This window comes from Camelina sativa, chromosome 2 (genome assembly GCF_000633955.1).
Source record: "Camelina sativa cultivar DH55 chromosome 2, Cs, whole genome shotgun sequence".
Classification (NCBI taxonomy): domain Eukaryota; kingdom Viridiplantae; phylum Streptophyta; class Magnoliopsida; order Brassicales; family Brassicaceae; genus Camelina; species Camelina sativa.
Window position 1 is genome coordinate 1568578 of NC_025686.1, and position 15129 is coordinate 1583706.

A 15129-nucleotide genomic window follows, 5' to 3' on the forward strand; every position below is an offset into this window, starting at 1 on the left:
AATAATGTATAAATACTTAAATACAACTATAGTCGGTAATTAGTCGTTAATTAGTCACTAAATTTGGTGACTACATTATGACTATTTTGCGTCGTCGTAAAATAGTCGTAACGTAGTCGCTAAATTTAGTGACTATATTACGACTAAATTTACGACTATGCAAACTAGTCGTAATGTAGTCGCTATTTGGCGACTAATTTTACGACTATTTATTTTAGCGACTCTTGATTTACGACTACTGGTTTTAGTCGCTATTTAGTCGTAACACACCGTTTAGCGACTAAATAGTGACTAATAGTGCAGTCGCTATTTGCCTGTTTTCTTGTAGTGCAACCCGGGTACTCAACGTGAACATCAGATGATTCCCGGGACGGGTTCTTCCTCGACATCACCTGAAGCATGTAGAGGGAGTTACTGAGGTTGTTAGAGATATTTAAGATGCTCTCCTTCAAGTTCTTAGGCAATTCAACACTCATATCATTGTTAGTCTCATTGCCACATTTCGAGAAACCATCTAGACACGTGTCTTGGTTTGTCATGGCGTTGCTGAGCAACATTTTGACGTCATGGGACTCAAAGGATGAAGATCGGAGGCTAGATAGTGCGGCTTGGAGATCTGAGATGGTGTCGTCGAGTAGACCAAGACAGTCTTCTAATGCGCAACGTTCACGGTTGGTTAGATTTGGACCAAAACTGTTTTGGTGTTCGGAGAAGCTGGAGGAAGAGACACTAACCTTTAAGATGGTTAGGTTTAAGGTGGCGATTACGAGCTCAGGGGTGACTTTGGTTTCGGTCAAGTGCTGTGTTTTGTGAGCGGTGTATGATGGTGAATGAGATGAAACGACGGTGGATAAGAAGATTATGTGATAGGTTAATGGCAGTAAGTTGAAAATTAAGTGTTTTGGTTTCTTTCTAATTGGATTATTCATCTTTCTTTTTTTCTTTAAGATTGTAGTAGAATCGAAAGAAAAAAAATAAAAGACAAAGCTGAAATGTAAAAAAAGGGAATGGTGTGTGGTCTTATGTAAACTTCGCAAGGTATATATATGCGAAGAATGTTATATACAACAAATTAAATAAAAGAGAAACTGGGAATTTAATATTATGTTGACTAACACAAATCCTTTTAATAGTAATTATTTCAACTTAATATATACTTATTTAGATAAATTGATTTAAAAGGATAATTTTGGTTTGCTTTGTCCATCTGCTCTATTTGTAGCTTATTTCTACATTTGAAAAGACGTTGTGAATATTCCTTTCCATGCTTACATAAAAAATAATAATACAGAGATTAGAGAACACATCTTACTAGCTAGTAGCTACTACCCAAAACGAATTGATACAAAGATCAACACATCTTACTAGCTAGTAGCTACTAACCAAAAATAATTAACACAAAGATCAAAACACATCTTACTAGCTAGTACCTACTTACCAAAAACCATTAACACCCGAAGGTCAGAACACATCTTACTAGCTGGTACCTACTTACCAAAATCAATTAACACAAAGATCAAACACACATCGATCTTACATTATAGCAAGTAATAAATTGTCGAATGAGTTGATCCCCTGCAGCTTACAATTTCTTTTCTTTTTTTGATAATCCAGCTTACATTATATGTGCATGGTATTGTATTAATGAAATTTTGCTTATATGCAAAGATCAAAACACTTCTTACTAGCTAGTACCTACTTACCAAAACCCATTAACACCCAAAGGTCAGAACACATCTTACTAGCTGGTACCTACTTCTCAAAATCAATTAATACAAAGATCAAAACACATCGATCTTATATTATAGCAAGTAATAAATAAACTAAATGACTTGATCCCCTGCAGCTTACATTTTTTTTTTTGATAATCCAGCTTACAACTATATGTGCATGGTAATGTATTAATGAAATTTTGCTTATATGCTACTATCAAAATTTGTAATGATTAGACTAGAGGTCAAGAGTAAAAGGAATTCCGGTAGAATTAAGCCATTTGTTGCCTTCGATAAATGGACCAACAGAGAACTCAGTTGCTTCCTCCAAGGTTTCTATACGCTTAAAACCAGGCCACTGGACCCGGTTGGTCAGGTTCGACCCCGGCCCTTCGTTCATGTACTCTCCATAATATAAGGTTTCAAGTGCAAAATCATCTTTCCACTTCAACCATCCGGCAGGATCCACCAGATCGTCAATAAACGATTTCATGATAACCGTCCTAGAATATAGTTGCCACGGACGGCCTAAATATGCTTTGAAGTTGGCTTGCACAGGGATCAATTCAGGTGCGGCCAAGATCTTGCAATGAATTATAGAAATGCCTGTGGGTAGACGTGAGTCTTCCCGGCCTTGAGCGGTATATATGATTCTCTGGTTAGGATTTGGTCTACGAGCAAAGAGACTACAATTCTGGAACACAACCGATGCGTCGCCAAATATGAAGTCGACCGTGCCATATATATCACATTCTCGATAAAACTGTTTGTGTGAATGGGCATAGATGGTGTCTTGGTAACTTTCAAAGCTGCATCTGTAGTAGGCAGAGAGGTCAGAACTACTTCGTAATGCCACAGCCTGGTGTTTAGCCGGTCCGGCATCATTCACGAATGATAAGTCCTTAGCTATGAAGCCACTACCTCTCACGCCTGCATATACAATTATATATTGTATTTAAGATAATACAATAATATGATAGACATATATAGAGTTGTCGTAAATGACTTGCAAAAAATTGCAAACATTGTCGTAAATTGCCTAATATTTAATACAAGCTGCAAAATTGTATAGCATTTTAAATCTGAAGGACTTACCAACGGTGGCAGAGTAATATGCTGTCCATCCATCTCCATAACTACGGTTAGCTTTTATTACTGTCAGTCCGATTCCATCCCCGACGAACATATCATTGTCTTCTCCCTCGGTATTTCAATGTTTTCGAAATATACCCCACATTTTATATATATCACAAACCTACCATAAAAAAAATCAATATACACTCATTGAGGCGTCGACTTTATAGATATTCAAAAGTTCAAAAGAAAGGCATAGCTATGAAATTTTAAGCTACAAGAAAATAAAGACATGTATATACTATATAGTAAAATAAAGAGAAATACCCTAAAATAGCACTAAAACAATTTTTATAGACAACTATAGCACATATTCCATAAATTTCTAAAAATAGCAATATTTATCATATTAAAATATTTAAAATTAATTTTTAGAATTTGTTTTTTTAGGTTTGGGTTCTCAATTTCACATTTAGGGTATAGTTTTGAGATGTAGGGTTTAGTATTTTGAATTTAGGATTTAATTTTGAAAGATTAATTGGTGCTATTTTTGGAATTTTAAAGATGTGGTGCTAAGTTTGAGAAAAAAAACTTATTTTGATGCTATTTTTGAGAATCTTCCAAAAGTAAATCAAGTATGAGTATTGGCGACGACCATGAGAAAATTAAAATATGTACACACGTATCCCACTCACTACAATGTGATACGGTTCCGATTAAAGTGATCATGCAAATATAATGTAAATGATATGCTTTAAACATATTTAGATTTTTTTGGATTAATGTTACATACTTAGAATTTTATCAGAATGATTTAAAATTAAATGGACAGGACAATGATATCTTTGAAAATTTCATGTAATTTTGTGTTTAATTTGGCTTCATTAATGCATGATTTGATTACATGTTGATCATAGTTTATTTTGAGATCTTTTTCATTCATCATGTAGATTTTTTTCTTGATTCTCTTTGAGTAACGTTTATGGAAATTTTGGTTACATACTTACATTGTATCATTAGTGTTAACGTTCTTCGTTATTTTTTTTTGTCTCACACACAAAAGGAACAAAAAGAAACTAGTGATATCAACGCAACTAAAATTTCCGTAGACACTAGTGATTACACAATATTATGAAGATTTGAGTACAGATGTGTTTGGTCATTTATTTTGCGTAGAATAGAAGAAACAAACCTTGTTCTTCGAGTTTAAGATATGTTGTTTGTTGTAACTGTGATGAGTATAGAACAAGTTTAAATTATTATTTTTTTCAAAAATTTTAAAACCAAGTTTGAGATATATCGTTGAAACAAGCAAAGTAACTTGAAAGAAAGAAATATAATTCTATTGGAAACTTGGAAAAACGTTGTTAAAAAACAGAATGAAGATTTTCGAAAATACGAATATTCAAGGCAAGACTAAAGAAGAATTATCTGCTCACTAACTTACTCAGAATTATTTGTGAGTTGTATCACTTTTTGAGCGCAAATTAAGTTTAGATTTCTTTTATTTTTTCCTTTCCATCTATCTAAAATTTTAGTCTCTATAAATAAAAAAGAATCAAATTCAAAATCAAGGAAATTGATCGAATGAATCATGAACCAAAACAAATTTTGGAAAATAAATTAATTACAAAAAAAAAAAAAATGCAGAATGCTATAGTCATCTACACGTTACCACCTCAGTTTACCAAAAAAAAATCTACACGTTACCACCTTTACCAACCAAACCTAATATTTAACGTTTTCGTACCTGCTGTTGCTCGAGTTGGGAGCGGCGAATACGGCATCGCCTATGGTTGTATAGTTTCCTGTACCATTTTGAGCCACCACGAGATCAACCTTACTCTCATCCACGGGATCTTGAAGTAGGTTGCGGTCACTCCCTGAGACCCACATCGGAAACCCAACGTCCTCCTCAAGTTTCCCCGGAATATTCTCAAGCATATCTAACGAGTTCCTGACGTGGCTAGAGATATCGAATAGGCTCTCCTTCAAGCTCTCAGCCACTCCATACGTCTTGTTATTATTATAATTCGAATCTTCCTCGTCGTCTTCGTCGCTAGAAGCAAAACCATCGATACACGTTCGTGTATTTGTCATCGTGGCGCTGAGTAACATTTTGACGTTATGGATCTCCGGAGAATGAGATCGGAGCTCGGATATCGCGGCGGTGAGATCAAAGACGGTGTCATCGAGTAGCTGGAGACAGTCGTCGAATGCGCAGCGGTCGCGATGGCTTAGGTTAGAGCTTAGACGGTTTTGGAGGTCGGAGAAGTTGGAGGAAGAGAGATTGACCTTTGAGATAGTTTGGTTTAGTGCGGCGATGATGTCATCGGAGGATGTAAAACGCTGCGTTTTGTGTGGTGAGTGAGAAGAGAATACGGTGGATAAGAAGAAGAGTAGGAGAAAGGTCAATCGAAGAATATTGAGAATAATCTGTTTAGACTCTTTCTTCATCTCGGATTATTCAAAATATAGTGATCGGAGCTGTAATGAAAGAGGAACTTATATAAGAAATTGAGAATTTGTTAAAAACGCCTTTTTTGATATACCCCTTTTCAAAAATACCCTCTTTTCTGACCATTTTTAATTTTGCCCTCTTTTAATTTTTAATGACCATTTTACCCTTAGATGAAAATTATTTTATTCAATAAAAAAAAAAACAAAATTTTTCGGCCAAAAAAGTTTCCGACATATTTTCCCGCCAAAAATTTTTCGAAAAAATTTTCCCGCCAAAAATTTTTTTTGTCAAAAAAATTTTGTTAAAAAATTTCGACAAAAAAATTTCCCGCCGAAATTTTTCCCGCCAAAAAAAAATTACAAGGTTTTTAAAAGGTTTTATAAGGTTTCTACCTTATAAACACCTTGTAAAGGTTTTTACAAGATTTTTTAAAGAGTTTTAAAAGGTTTTTAAACAACTTGTAAACGCTTTTACAAGATTTTTAAAAGGTTTTTAAAAGGTTTTTAAAAAGTTTTCAAATAGTTATTAAAAAGATTTTTAAAAGGTTTTTAAACACCTTGTAAACGCTTTTACAATGATTTTAAAAACCTTGTAAAAGTTTTTATAAGATTTTTAAAAGGTTTTTAAACACCTTGTAAATGCTTTAAAAGCGTTTATAAGGTGTTTAAAAACCTTTTAAAAGCATTTACAAGCTTTTTAAAAGCATTTACAAGGTTTTTAAAAGCGTTTACAATGTGTTTAAAAACTTTTTAAAAACCTTGTAAACACTTTTAAAAGATTTTTAAAAGCGTTTACAATGTTTTTAAAATGTATAAATTTCAATATTTTTGGCGGGAAAAATTTTCGATTTTGGCGGGAAATTTTTTTTTTGGCGGGAAAAGATAATTTTTTCGGGAAAAATTTTCGATTTTGGCGGGAAAAAAAATTTGGCGGGAAATTTTTTTGGCGGGAAAATATTTTCGATTTTGATGACTGTACATTCTTGTTGTCACTCAAAAAAGGGTAATTTGGTCATTTTGTATATAAAGAGGGGTAGTTTTAAAAATGGTCAACATGAAGGGGTATTTTTAAAAAGGGGTATGGAAAAAGGGGCATTTTTGAGAATGCCCCTAAGAAATTCGCAACGCTAACAGTAACACCATAGAACGAAATATTGAAAGAGATATTGTTGGGGAAAAATGTCATTAAATACATGAGCTTTCAAATTTAGGTCAAAAAACCATGAATTTTGTGGAAGGCCATTTAATACATCAATTTTTGTTGACTAGCTATGTAAAACACCAAACTAGATTCGGACCCGCACATACGTGCGGGGTTGATTTTAAAAACTAAATTTACTAACACATTTATAATTTATTACGTACATGCGGATTATGTTTGTAAACATATTTTTAATAAATGTTATTAACATTCATAATCCAAACTTTTTTGTATCAGTTTAGTATTTGATTTATTTTTAATTCGGTTTAGACAAAAAAATGATCAAATTTGTTTTTGTTATCAGTAAAAACAATTATATTAAAAAATAGTAACAGAAAGATGGTATGTCTAATTTAGGACATAAAATCCATCATGTCCTGTATATGTCTCATAACTATGGTTGATTTTTTTTTTTTTTATTATAGAACATAGTTTAATGTTTTTTCTTTTTCTTTTGAATATTTTTTTGACATTTTTGTGTTAGATAAATTGAAAAATATGTTACATAATATATTGGAAGCATTAATTTATTTTAATTCTAACATGATCCTGGATTTTGATTTTTGAAAATTTTTAATCTCATCTTATTCCTCCTTCCATCCCGTTTCCGTCCCATTATTCTTTTCTCATTTCCTCAAAATCATGTTCCTACATATTTAGCACACAAACACGTAATAGTTTGATTCAAAACAAAATAAAGTATTTGATGAAGAAAAATAATTTCTTTGAAACATTCAGTTAATAGAATCACACATACATGCCGTGTCAGTTAACATTCTTTTATCTCTTGTTTTGTACATGCTTATGCTAGATAAGCTGAAGAAAAAAAAACATATTTAAAATACTGTTGTTTTACTTTAGTTGTAACATGTTTTCGGATCCGCACATTTATGCATTGATAAAATGATAAGTTATAAGTAGTTTCAAACGTATGTATATCTTAATTCAGTATCCAAGATTTAAACATATTGTATATATGTAATACATATGTTTGAAATCATAATATAAAATCATAAATATTGTTTACAGATATCTCACAATATATAACCAAATTATATTTTTATACATATATATATAATTTTGTATTTAATTGCTTGATTTCAATAGATACCGATTTAAATTATTTCTATAAACATTTAGATGATTTTGTATATTAGGTAACATCATAATTTCTTGTTTCCGGATATATCTCAAAATATAAAATCAAATTAAATAAGTTTACATATATACAATTTCGAAATTAATTGCCCAAATTAAACATATACATAAATATCAAAATTATTGTTTCCTTAAATTGTTTACGCAAAACTACTTACCTTTTTTGAATTTTATTGCACATACTTGTTTCGATTCTGTTTGGATACGGGAATATGAAAAACAGCTATGAACAGTTAATACATGATCCGAACAGAATTAATCCATGGCATATAGGATCCGTGCATTTTATTATCAAATTTACTTTAATATCCCTTTTGTATTGTATGCTTTTTAATTTATTCAGGGTCATTTTATGTCATATATTTCAGGATTCATTTTGCCTTGTAAATAATGTTTCCCTTTTAATAGTATAGATATTGTTGACCAAACCAAAATAGACATACCGATAAATGAGATGACTGAGCAACTAACGACCGTTACTTTGCTATTTAACGGCATGTTGTTTTTGGCGTCTTCAACGATATTTGATGTTTTAAACGGCTACTCAACAAAACTTGATATATTAAATGGTCTCTCACAAAGTTCATGAATTTTTTTGTCTAAATTTGAAAGTTCATGTATTAATCCAAAATTATATAATTTAATAATTTTTTTGTACTCAACAAGACGAAAGATTCTTAATCGAATTATGTGTACACAAAAAAGAGAATGCATTTTGATTTTTTTTTTCACATTACTCAGACAATCTTTGCTTTATACCTCTAAACTGTAAAATCAAGCTTAATTTGACTATTATACTATTTATTGTTATTTGTACAGGTGAAGCAAATATCCTTTGCAATAATATTTTTGGTTATAATTGAAAAAATATTATTTATTTACATCAAATTGAGTTGAAGATATTTAAAACTTGAGAAATTTTCATGAATATAATTCATGACGTAGATATTATTTAACAAAAAATGTATAATCTACTATTTATGTAATTAAAAATACATTCATATATCTTCTCTATTATTTGAGAGGTGATTTGTTAAATTTGTTGATTACTCTTCTATGTTTTTTGAAAACATAAAAATGATTAAAAATAATATTTACTTTTGTAAAATACTATGAGAACCCATGTGCTAAATTTTATTTGTCTATTAACAAACAAAATAATATACATGTGATCAAATTACATTATTACATTTTTATTGAAATATACTCCAGTTCAATAATGTGTTTTTGAAGAGTATAGGATGAGTTTTTATTTTGGAGGTTTAAATAACTCATTCAATAATTAGTCATTATTAGTTGAATAATAAAAATTAGACTACTCAAGTTAGATAAAATGTAATTAAATACATAAACTTTCAAATTTAGGCCAAAAAATCATGAACTTTGTGAGAGGCCATTTTATACATCAAGTTTTGTTGAGTAGCCGTTTAAAACATCAAATATCGTTGATGACGCCAAAAACAACATGCTGTTAAATAGCAAATTAACGGTCGTTAGTTGCTCAGTTATCTCATTTAACGGTATGTCTATTTTGGTTTGGTCAACAATATTTGGTATTTTAAATGGCTAGTCAACAGAAATTGATGTACCAAATGGTCTCCCATAAAATTCATGGTTTTTTTGACCTAAATTTGAAAGTTCATGTATTTAATGACATTTTTCCGGATATTGTTGCAATTAGATTTTTCAATTTTGAGTGATTTTGTATATTGAAAGAGATAATCAGATTTCCAATTTTATGACCAAGAGAACAAATCCTTTTAAGATCTGTTTGGACTCTTTTTTCATCTCGGATTATTCAAAATATATTGAAAGAGATAATCAGATTTCCAATTTTGTGAAACGTAACCAAGAGAACAAATCCTTTTAAGATCTGTTTGGACTCTTTCTTCATCTCGGATTATTCAAAATATATTGAGAATAATCTGTTTTTACTTTTAAGGTCTCACAGTTTCAAAAATTTGCTGTCTAAATTAGGGGGCTAAATGCCAAACTGGTCAAAGTTAAAGCCCAATAAGAGAAGAAAGAAGCCCACTTGAACCAATTGATGTAGGTATCCAAACCAACCAAGCACGCATGCACACACGTGATGGCATTTCCGTTCGACTCTCATCTCCTATTTCGTTGAAAGAATTTTATAACACACTAGTATTATGACACACTAGCAAATGCCAGAAAAAGATTGAGAATTTGAGTTCAACATGAAACGGATTTTCATTTTGTAGAAGATAGGGATTTTAAGATTTTTAAATGATCGTGGTGTAGTGTATGAGAAAATTTAGGGATTTTAAGATTTTTTGTTTTGTTTATTTTTTCAAATATGTAAAAAAAAAAATCTGAGGAAATAATGTTTTTTTTTAAAACAGAGAATATTTCTTTTCCTAATTTTATTTAATTCTAAATATTATGAACAAATCTTATGTGCCACATTTCTACTGGTCATGTGACTTGTATTTTATAGTATAAAAGGATGATGTCAGATGAAATATTCCATGTTCTACAAAATATTCAATTTTAAACACATGAAAATTGATGCCGTTAGTACTATGTAATCCGACAATTTAAGATTATATATGTAATTAGTGTGTAAAGTTTGTAATATTTATTTTTAAGATTGTTATTATATATATAGTAGTTTTTTTTGGCCATATATATATAGTAGTTGTTGTCGAATTAATATGAAAAACTTTAAGTATAAAAATTACATTACTTGAGAAAATATTGAATTTGATGTCAAACTTACGAACCAAAAGATTGAATGGATATGACACCACACTCGGTTATTCTCTATTGTATTGTAATTTACTCACTCAAATTTTTTTTATTAATTCGATTATTTAAAATCATATGTATTTAGTGTCTAAAGTTTGTAATATTTTTTTAAGAATATTTGAAAAAATATTGAACTAGTGATGCCAAACTTACAAACCAAAGGCGATGTAATTAGATTAATTTGATTATTTACAATCATATGTAATTATTGTGTAAAGTTTGTAATATTTTTTTTAAGAATATTTTTATTATATATATAGTAGTTGTTGTCAAATTAATAGTATTAAACATTTTAAGTGTTAAAATTACATTACTTGAAAAAAGATTAACTAGTGATGTCAAACTTACAAACCAAAGACGATGCAATGGATAGGACACCAAGCTCGGTTATTCTCCATTGTATTGCAATTTAACACTAATTTCTTTTATTAATTTAACAATGATAAATCATAGTTAATTAGTGAGTTAATTTTGTATTAATTTCTTTTATTTATATTTAGGGGACCCATGCTAGAGCACGGGTTAAAATTATAATGGAAGTACTAGATTTGGACCCATGCTAGAGCACGGGTTAAAATTTCTTTTATCTTTATTATAATTTCAAAATAGAATATAATTTAGAAGACGGTTTAGCATTGTAAACTGAGAAACGATTGTTATTATTATTTTTTTTTTGTATGAATATGTATTTTGGTGAATGGAGATCTGAATGATTTATATCAATGTTTTTTAATTAGGACCAGACCGGCCGGTCGATTCGATCCAACCACAACCCGATAGATATTCCGGTTATGGTAACCTCTAAAAACCTAAAAAATTAAACCCGCAAAAAAATAGAAAAACCCACTAAAAACCCGTGAACCGGTGGTTGAACAGGAGGATCGGACCGGGTTGTCGATCTCAAATTAAAATATTTTATTTTGGTCACACTTTAAACTCAAACCAAATTAAAAATAAATGTTGTTATTTATAAAAGAATCAGTTAGTTATTTTATCTAATCATTTAAAAGTTTAATTTTAGTTGCTTAGTACCTAACTATGTATGTTTTGTTCATATATTTATAAAAAGTAGATGTGAGTTTAGCATACATTTTATGCATACATTTTTATATAAAATATAATTTCTGTGAGTTTTTTTAAAAGTTTTTTTTGGATAAAACATTATGCAATAAAATCATATGCTAAATATGAAGGCTTGAAAAAATATACCTATTTTATAAGTTTTATATTGTTAATGATTATAGATAAGTATCCGTGCTATAACACTGGCTAAATTTTATTTCGTAATCAATCTTGTAACCCACTATTTAACTTGTAACCAATCAATCTATCAATTTCGTAATCATTCCTTAGTTAACGTTGTGGTCTATCGATAAAATCTGTGGAAAATAAATTTGTAATATTGTGTTTAAAGATCTTTAGAAACAACGTGATATAAGACTAAAATCTTCCAAAAATACAGTTTGGAATATCCATGATTTTATTTGTTACCATTAATATATCAGTTATCAATTTGAAATATCCCTAATATTTAGGTGTAACTGATTAATATTAATATATGGATTAATCTATAACCTATCTATAACATATTTGTAACCATTTATTAAAAATATAAAGTCTGTAAAAACCGATAATATTAATATATGGATTAATCTATAACCTATTTGTAACCATTTATTAAAAATATAAAATCTACAAAAAATATGTTGTGTACTTCTCTTTTATTAAAAAGGAGATGCGTAGGTTACTGTTTAATTATAAAAATATCTTTTGCTATGTACTAAAACTGTAATTATTTTTAAATGACAACTGTTTGTATAACAATTTCAAAAGGACCACATTTGTAACAATTTATACATTTTGGTTTTGGTTGAATATGACCACTGTCACATGGTAAAATATGATCATACAAAATGACTACATGTATAACAATTTATACCATGATTCAAACAGTTGTCATATTTAAAAATAATTTAAAGTTTTACAATGATTCCACATACAGTCGTCGTATCATATTCAACCAATTGGGTTTTGTATAATATGATCATTGTGACATGGTATATGACAATTACATTTTTGTTTCATTAGAATTGGGTAACTTATGCCAAAGAGTCAAAAGGAAACTGGGTGGAAATTAATTCCGTGAGCAGTTGGTGATAACATTATCCAACACATGCAAACAAATTGGTGTAATTAATTGTATTAATATTCCGGTTAATAACTTTTTAGGCTAATACCCCTTCAGATTAGTCTTATGACTCTCATCTCTTCATTTGTCAGCTTCTTCATTTTTTACTCTAAACTTTGTAGGCTAATAGGCCTTCGGGTTAATCTCATCTTCTTCATTTCTTAATCTAAACTTTTTAAGACTAAAAGACCTTCACGTTAATTTCATATATCTTCAACAATGGTGCTCTTTTTGGTGATTCTTCGTCTAATATCTCAAGCTCCTTCATGTCAAACACGAGTGGTGGGAGTTCCATCTCAAAGAAAGATCCCTACCTACCAGGTTTTGAATAAGTATTGGAACGAAACATTTGCAGTGTCATTTCAAATATATACTTCATAACTTTCTATATATACATCATTTCAAATATATATATTTGCCAACATTTCTCTGGCTTAACTATATATATTTTCAAAATTTAGACAAGTCAAAAATGTTATTTGTATAAACCACAACACTTACAAGATTTATTTTTATATTCCAATAAGGATACCTAACATCTAATTATTTTTTAATATAGAGAAGTAAATTAATAAAAAGAAAAACATGCAAAATATTAGCAAAACATAAGGAAAATATATTTATGTGTTTTTACTTTTTATATGATATATGAAAAGGATAATCTGAGTATCTCTGTTGTTATGTTAGTTGTTTTGTTTTCTGGATTTTAAATCAATTTTAAATTTGTTTGGTAATAATATTTTGGACAAACCCTTTCAATAAGATTTTATAGTAAAATAAGTTTTCAACTTTTGATTTTTATATTTTAAATTTTTCTTGCAAATAATATTTTGAATAAACAGTTTTTATCTATATATATGATATTTTTATTTCAAAGGAATGTAAGTGTTAAAGTTTAAATTTGTGAAAACTAACCAAAATGACATCTCATCCTTAGTCTACGTTTTGGTTTAGAGGTGTTGAAAGTTCAACATATTTACACTTAATCTATAAATTTGACACTTAATTTTCAACCAAGAAAAGCATTTTTAACTTTTGACAATTTATGATATTTTAAAGTTGTTTCGCAATGAAGTATCAAAATAAGAGAATTTTGCACCCACACCTACTTTCTCTAAAACTATTCACCATTACACCCACTTTCTACTACTCATATATTTTTCTCAAGTTTGATTACATACTAGGTAATTAGTCCATGCAATGTGTGGTTGTATGCATAATAGTTTTGATTATATTTCTTAAATTTTCTGAAACTAAAATATTGTTTTACTAATGTACAATCTCAAAAAAAAAAATATACTAATGTATGAATCTCAAAAAAAATTATAGCAATTTCTCAAAATAACACTTCTGTCAACATTTTTTTGGTATGGTTATTTATTATACAAAATTTAAAATATATAAACTTTTCTATAAATAAAAAATTAACCAATACTACAAAAAAATTATTACAAATTGATTAGTTATATTAATATAAATAATAATGTAGAAATTTAAACATTTTCCTGATATGAGAGAATCTATGTTTATGATCATGTTTTAGAGAGGTTGAACATTAATTTAAAGATTTTTTCTTACTGACACTGTAATCATAAGACTGTAGTATAGTAAAATTGAATCAAATAAAATTATCAAAAAATTTAGTAACTACGTATAAAATTATTGTATATAGAATATTCCTCATTTCAAAGTTTAAAGCAATTAAAATAATTTAAAAATATTAAAATTTTACCAAAAACATTTTTTCTTGAAATATAAATATATTAGTTGGAGGAATGAATGTAAAATTATTGAGTAGGAGTTACATTTGAGTTAAATGTAGAGTTAAATGGAGTTAAATGCCTTTAAAAGTAGGTTAATTATAAATAAATATTTTAATTTATTTTTGACTTAAAAGAAAATAAATACCAAGTGGCTCAATCAAAATTTAAACTTACACTTTTAGATTGTTTTGTTGATATAAACTCAACACTCACACATAATATTCCAAATTGAAAATATTACTTTTGAAGTGACAAACTAAATTAGTTTTTTTTTTAAAATATATGAACTTCAATCTAAAGATTTTTTAAAACTCCAAGAATAATTTCAATCCTTTTGTTTTTTTTTTCACTCATCAATTTAATTTATAGTGTTAGATTTCATACTAATGGTTTCATCTTTAGAGGATTTAGATAAATGGTATTTTAATAATTATATTATTTTCTATATTTCACTTCCAGTTAAACATGATTTCTTTTTGGAATCATTTTTTCATTTTGCTTAAATCAAGAAAATCAAATTTTTATAATTAAGTTCTTTTTTTTTCAAAAACCTCAAATCTTAAATAATATAAATATTATATTGATCTTTACATATTTATCTATTGGATCACAAAACAAAATAGACTTTACAAAATAAAATAGACTTTATAAATGGATAATTATATTGATCATTCTAAATTATTAAAAATGATACATGAATATGTGAGATAACCATAGTACATAATAGAAAATTAGAGATGGATATTTTCAACTTCATGACCTTATTATGTTGTGAATATTGTAAGAGTATGAAAAATAATG

General features: G+C 28.7%; 1 protein-coding gene and 1 pseudogene across 1 annotated transcript in view; both read right to left on the bottom strand.

Moving 5' to 3' along the window:
- The window catches only part of LOC104747122 (probable pectinesterase/pectinesterase inhibitor 39), a 5459-nt gene extending 4489 nt beyond the window's left edge, over positions 1-970 (bottom strand). Inside the window, exon 1 of the mRNA XM_019229565.1 lies at positions 335-970. Within this exon, the coding sequence (XP_019085110.1) occupies positions 335-929 (595 nt within the window). The 5' untranslated portion in view covers positions 930-970. The remainder of the gene's footprint in view (positions 1-334) is intronic.
- Positions 1550-5302, bottom strand: LOC104713963 (annotated as a pseudogene).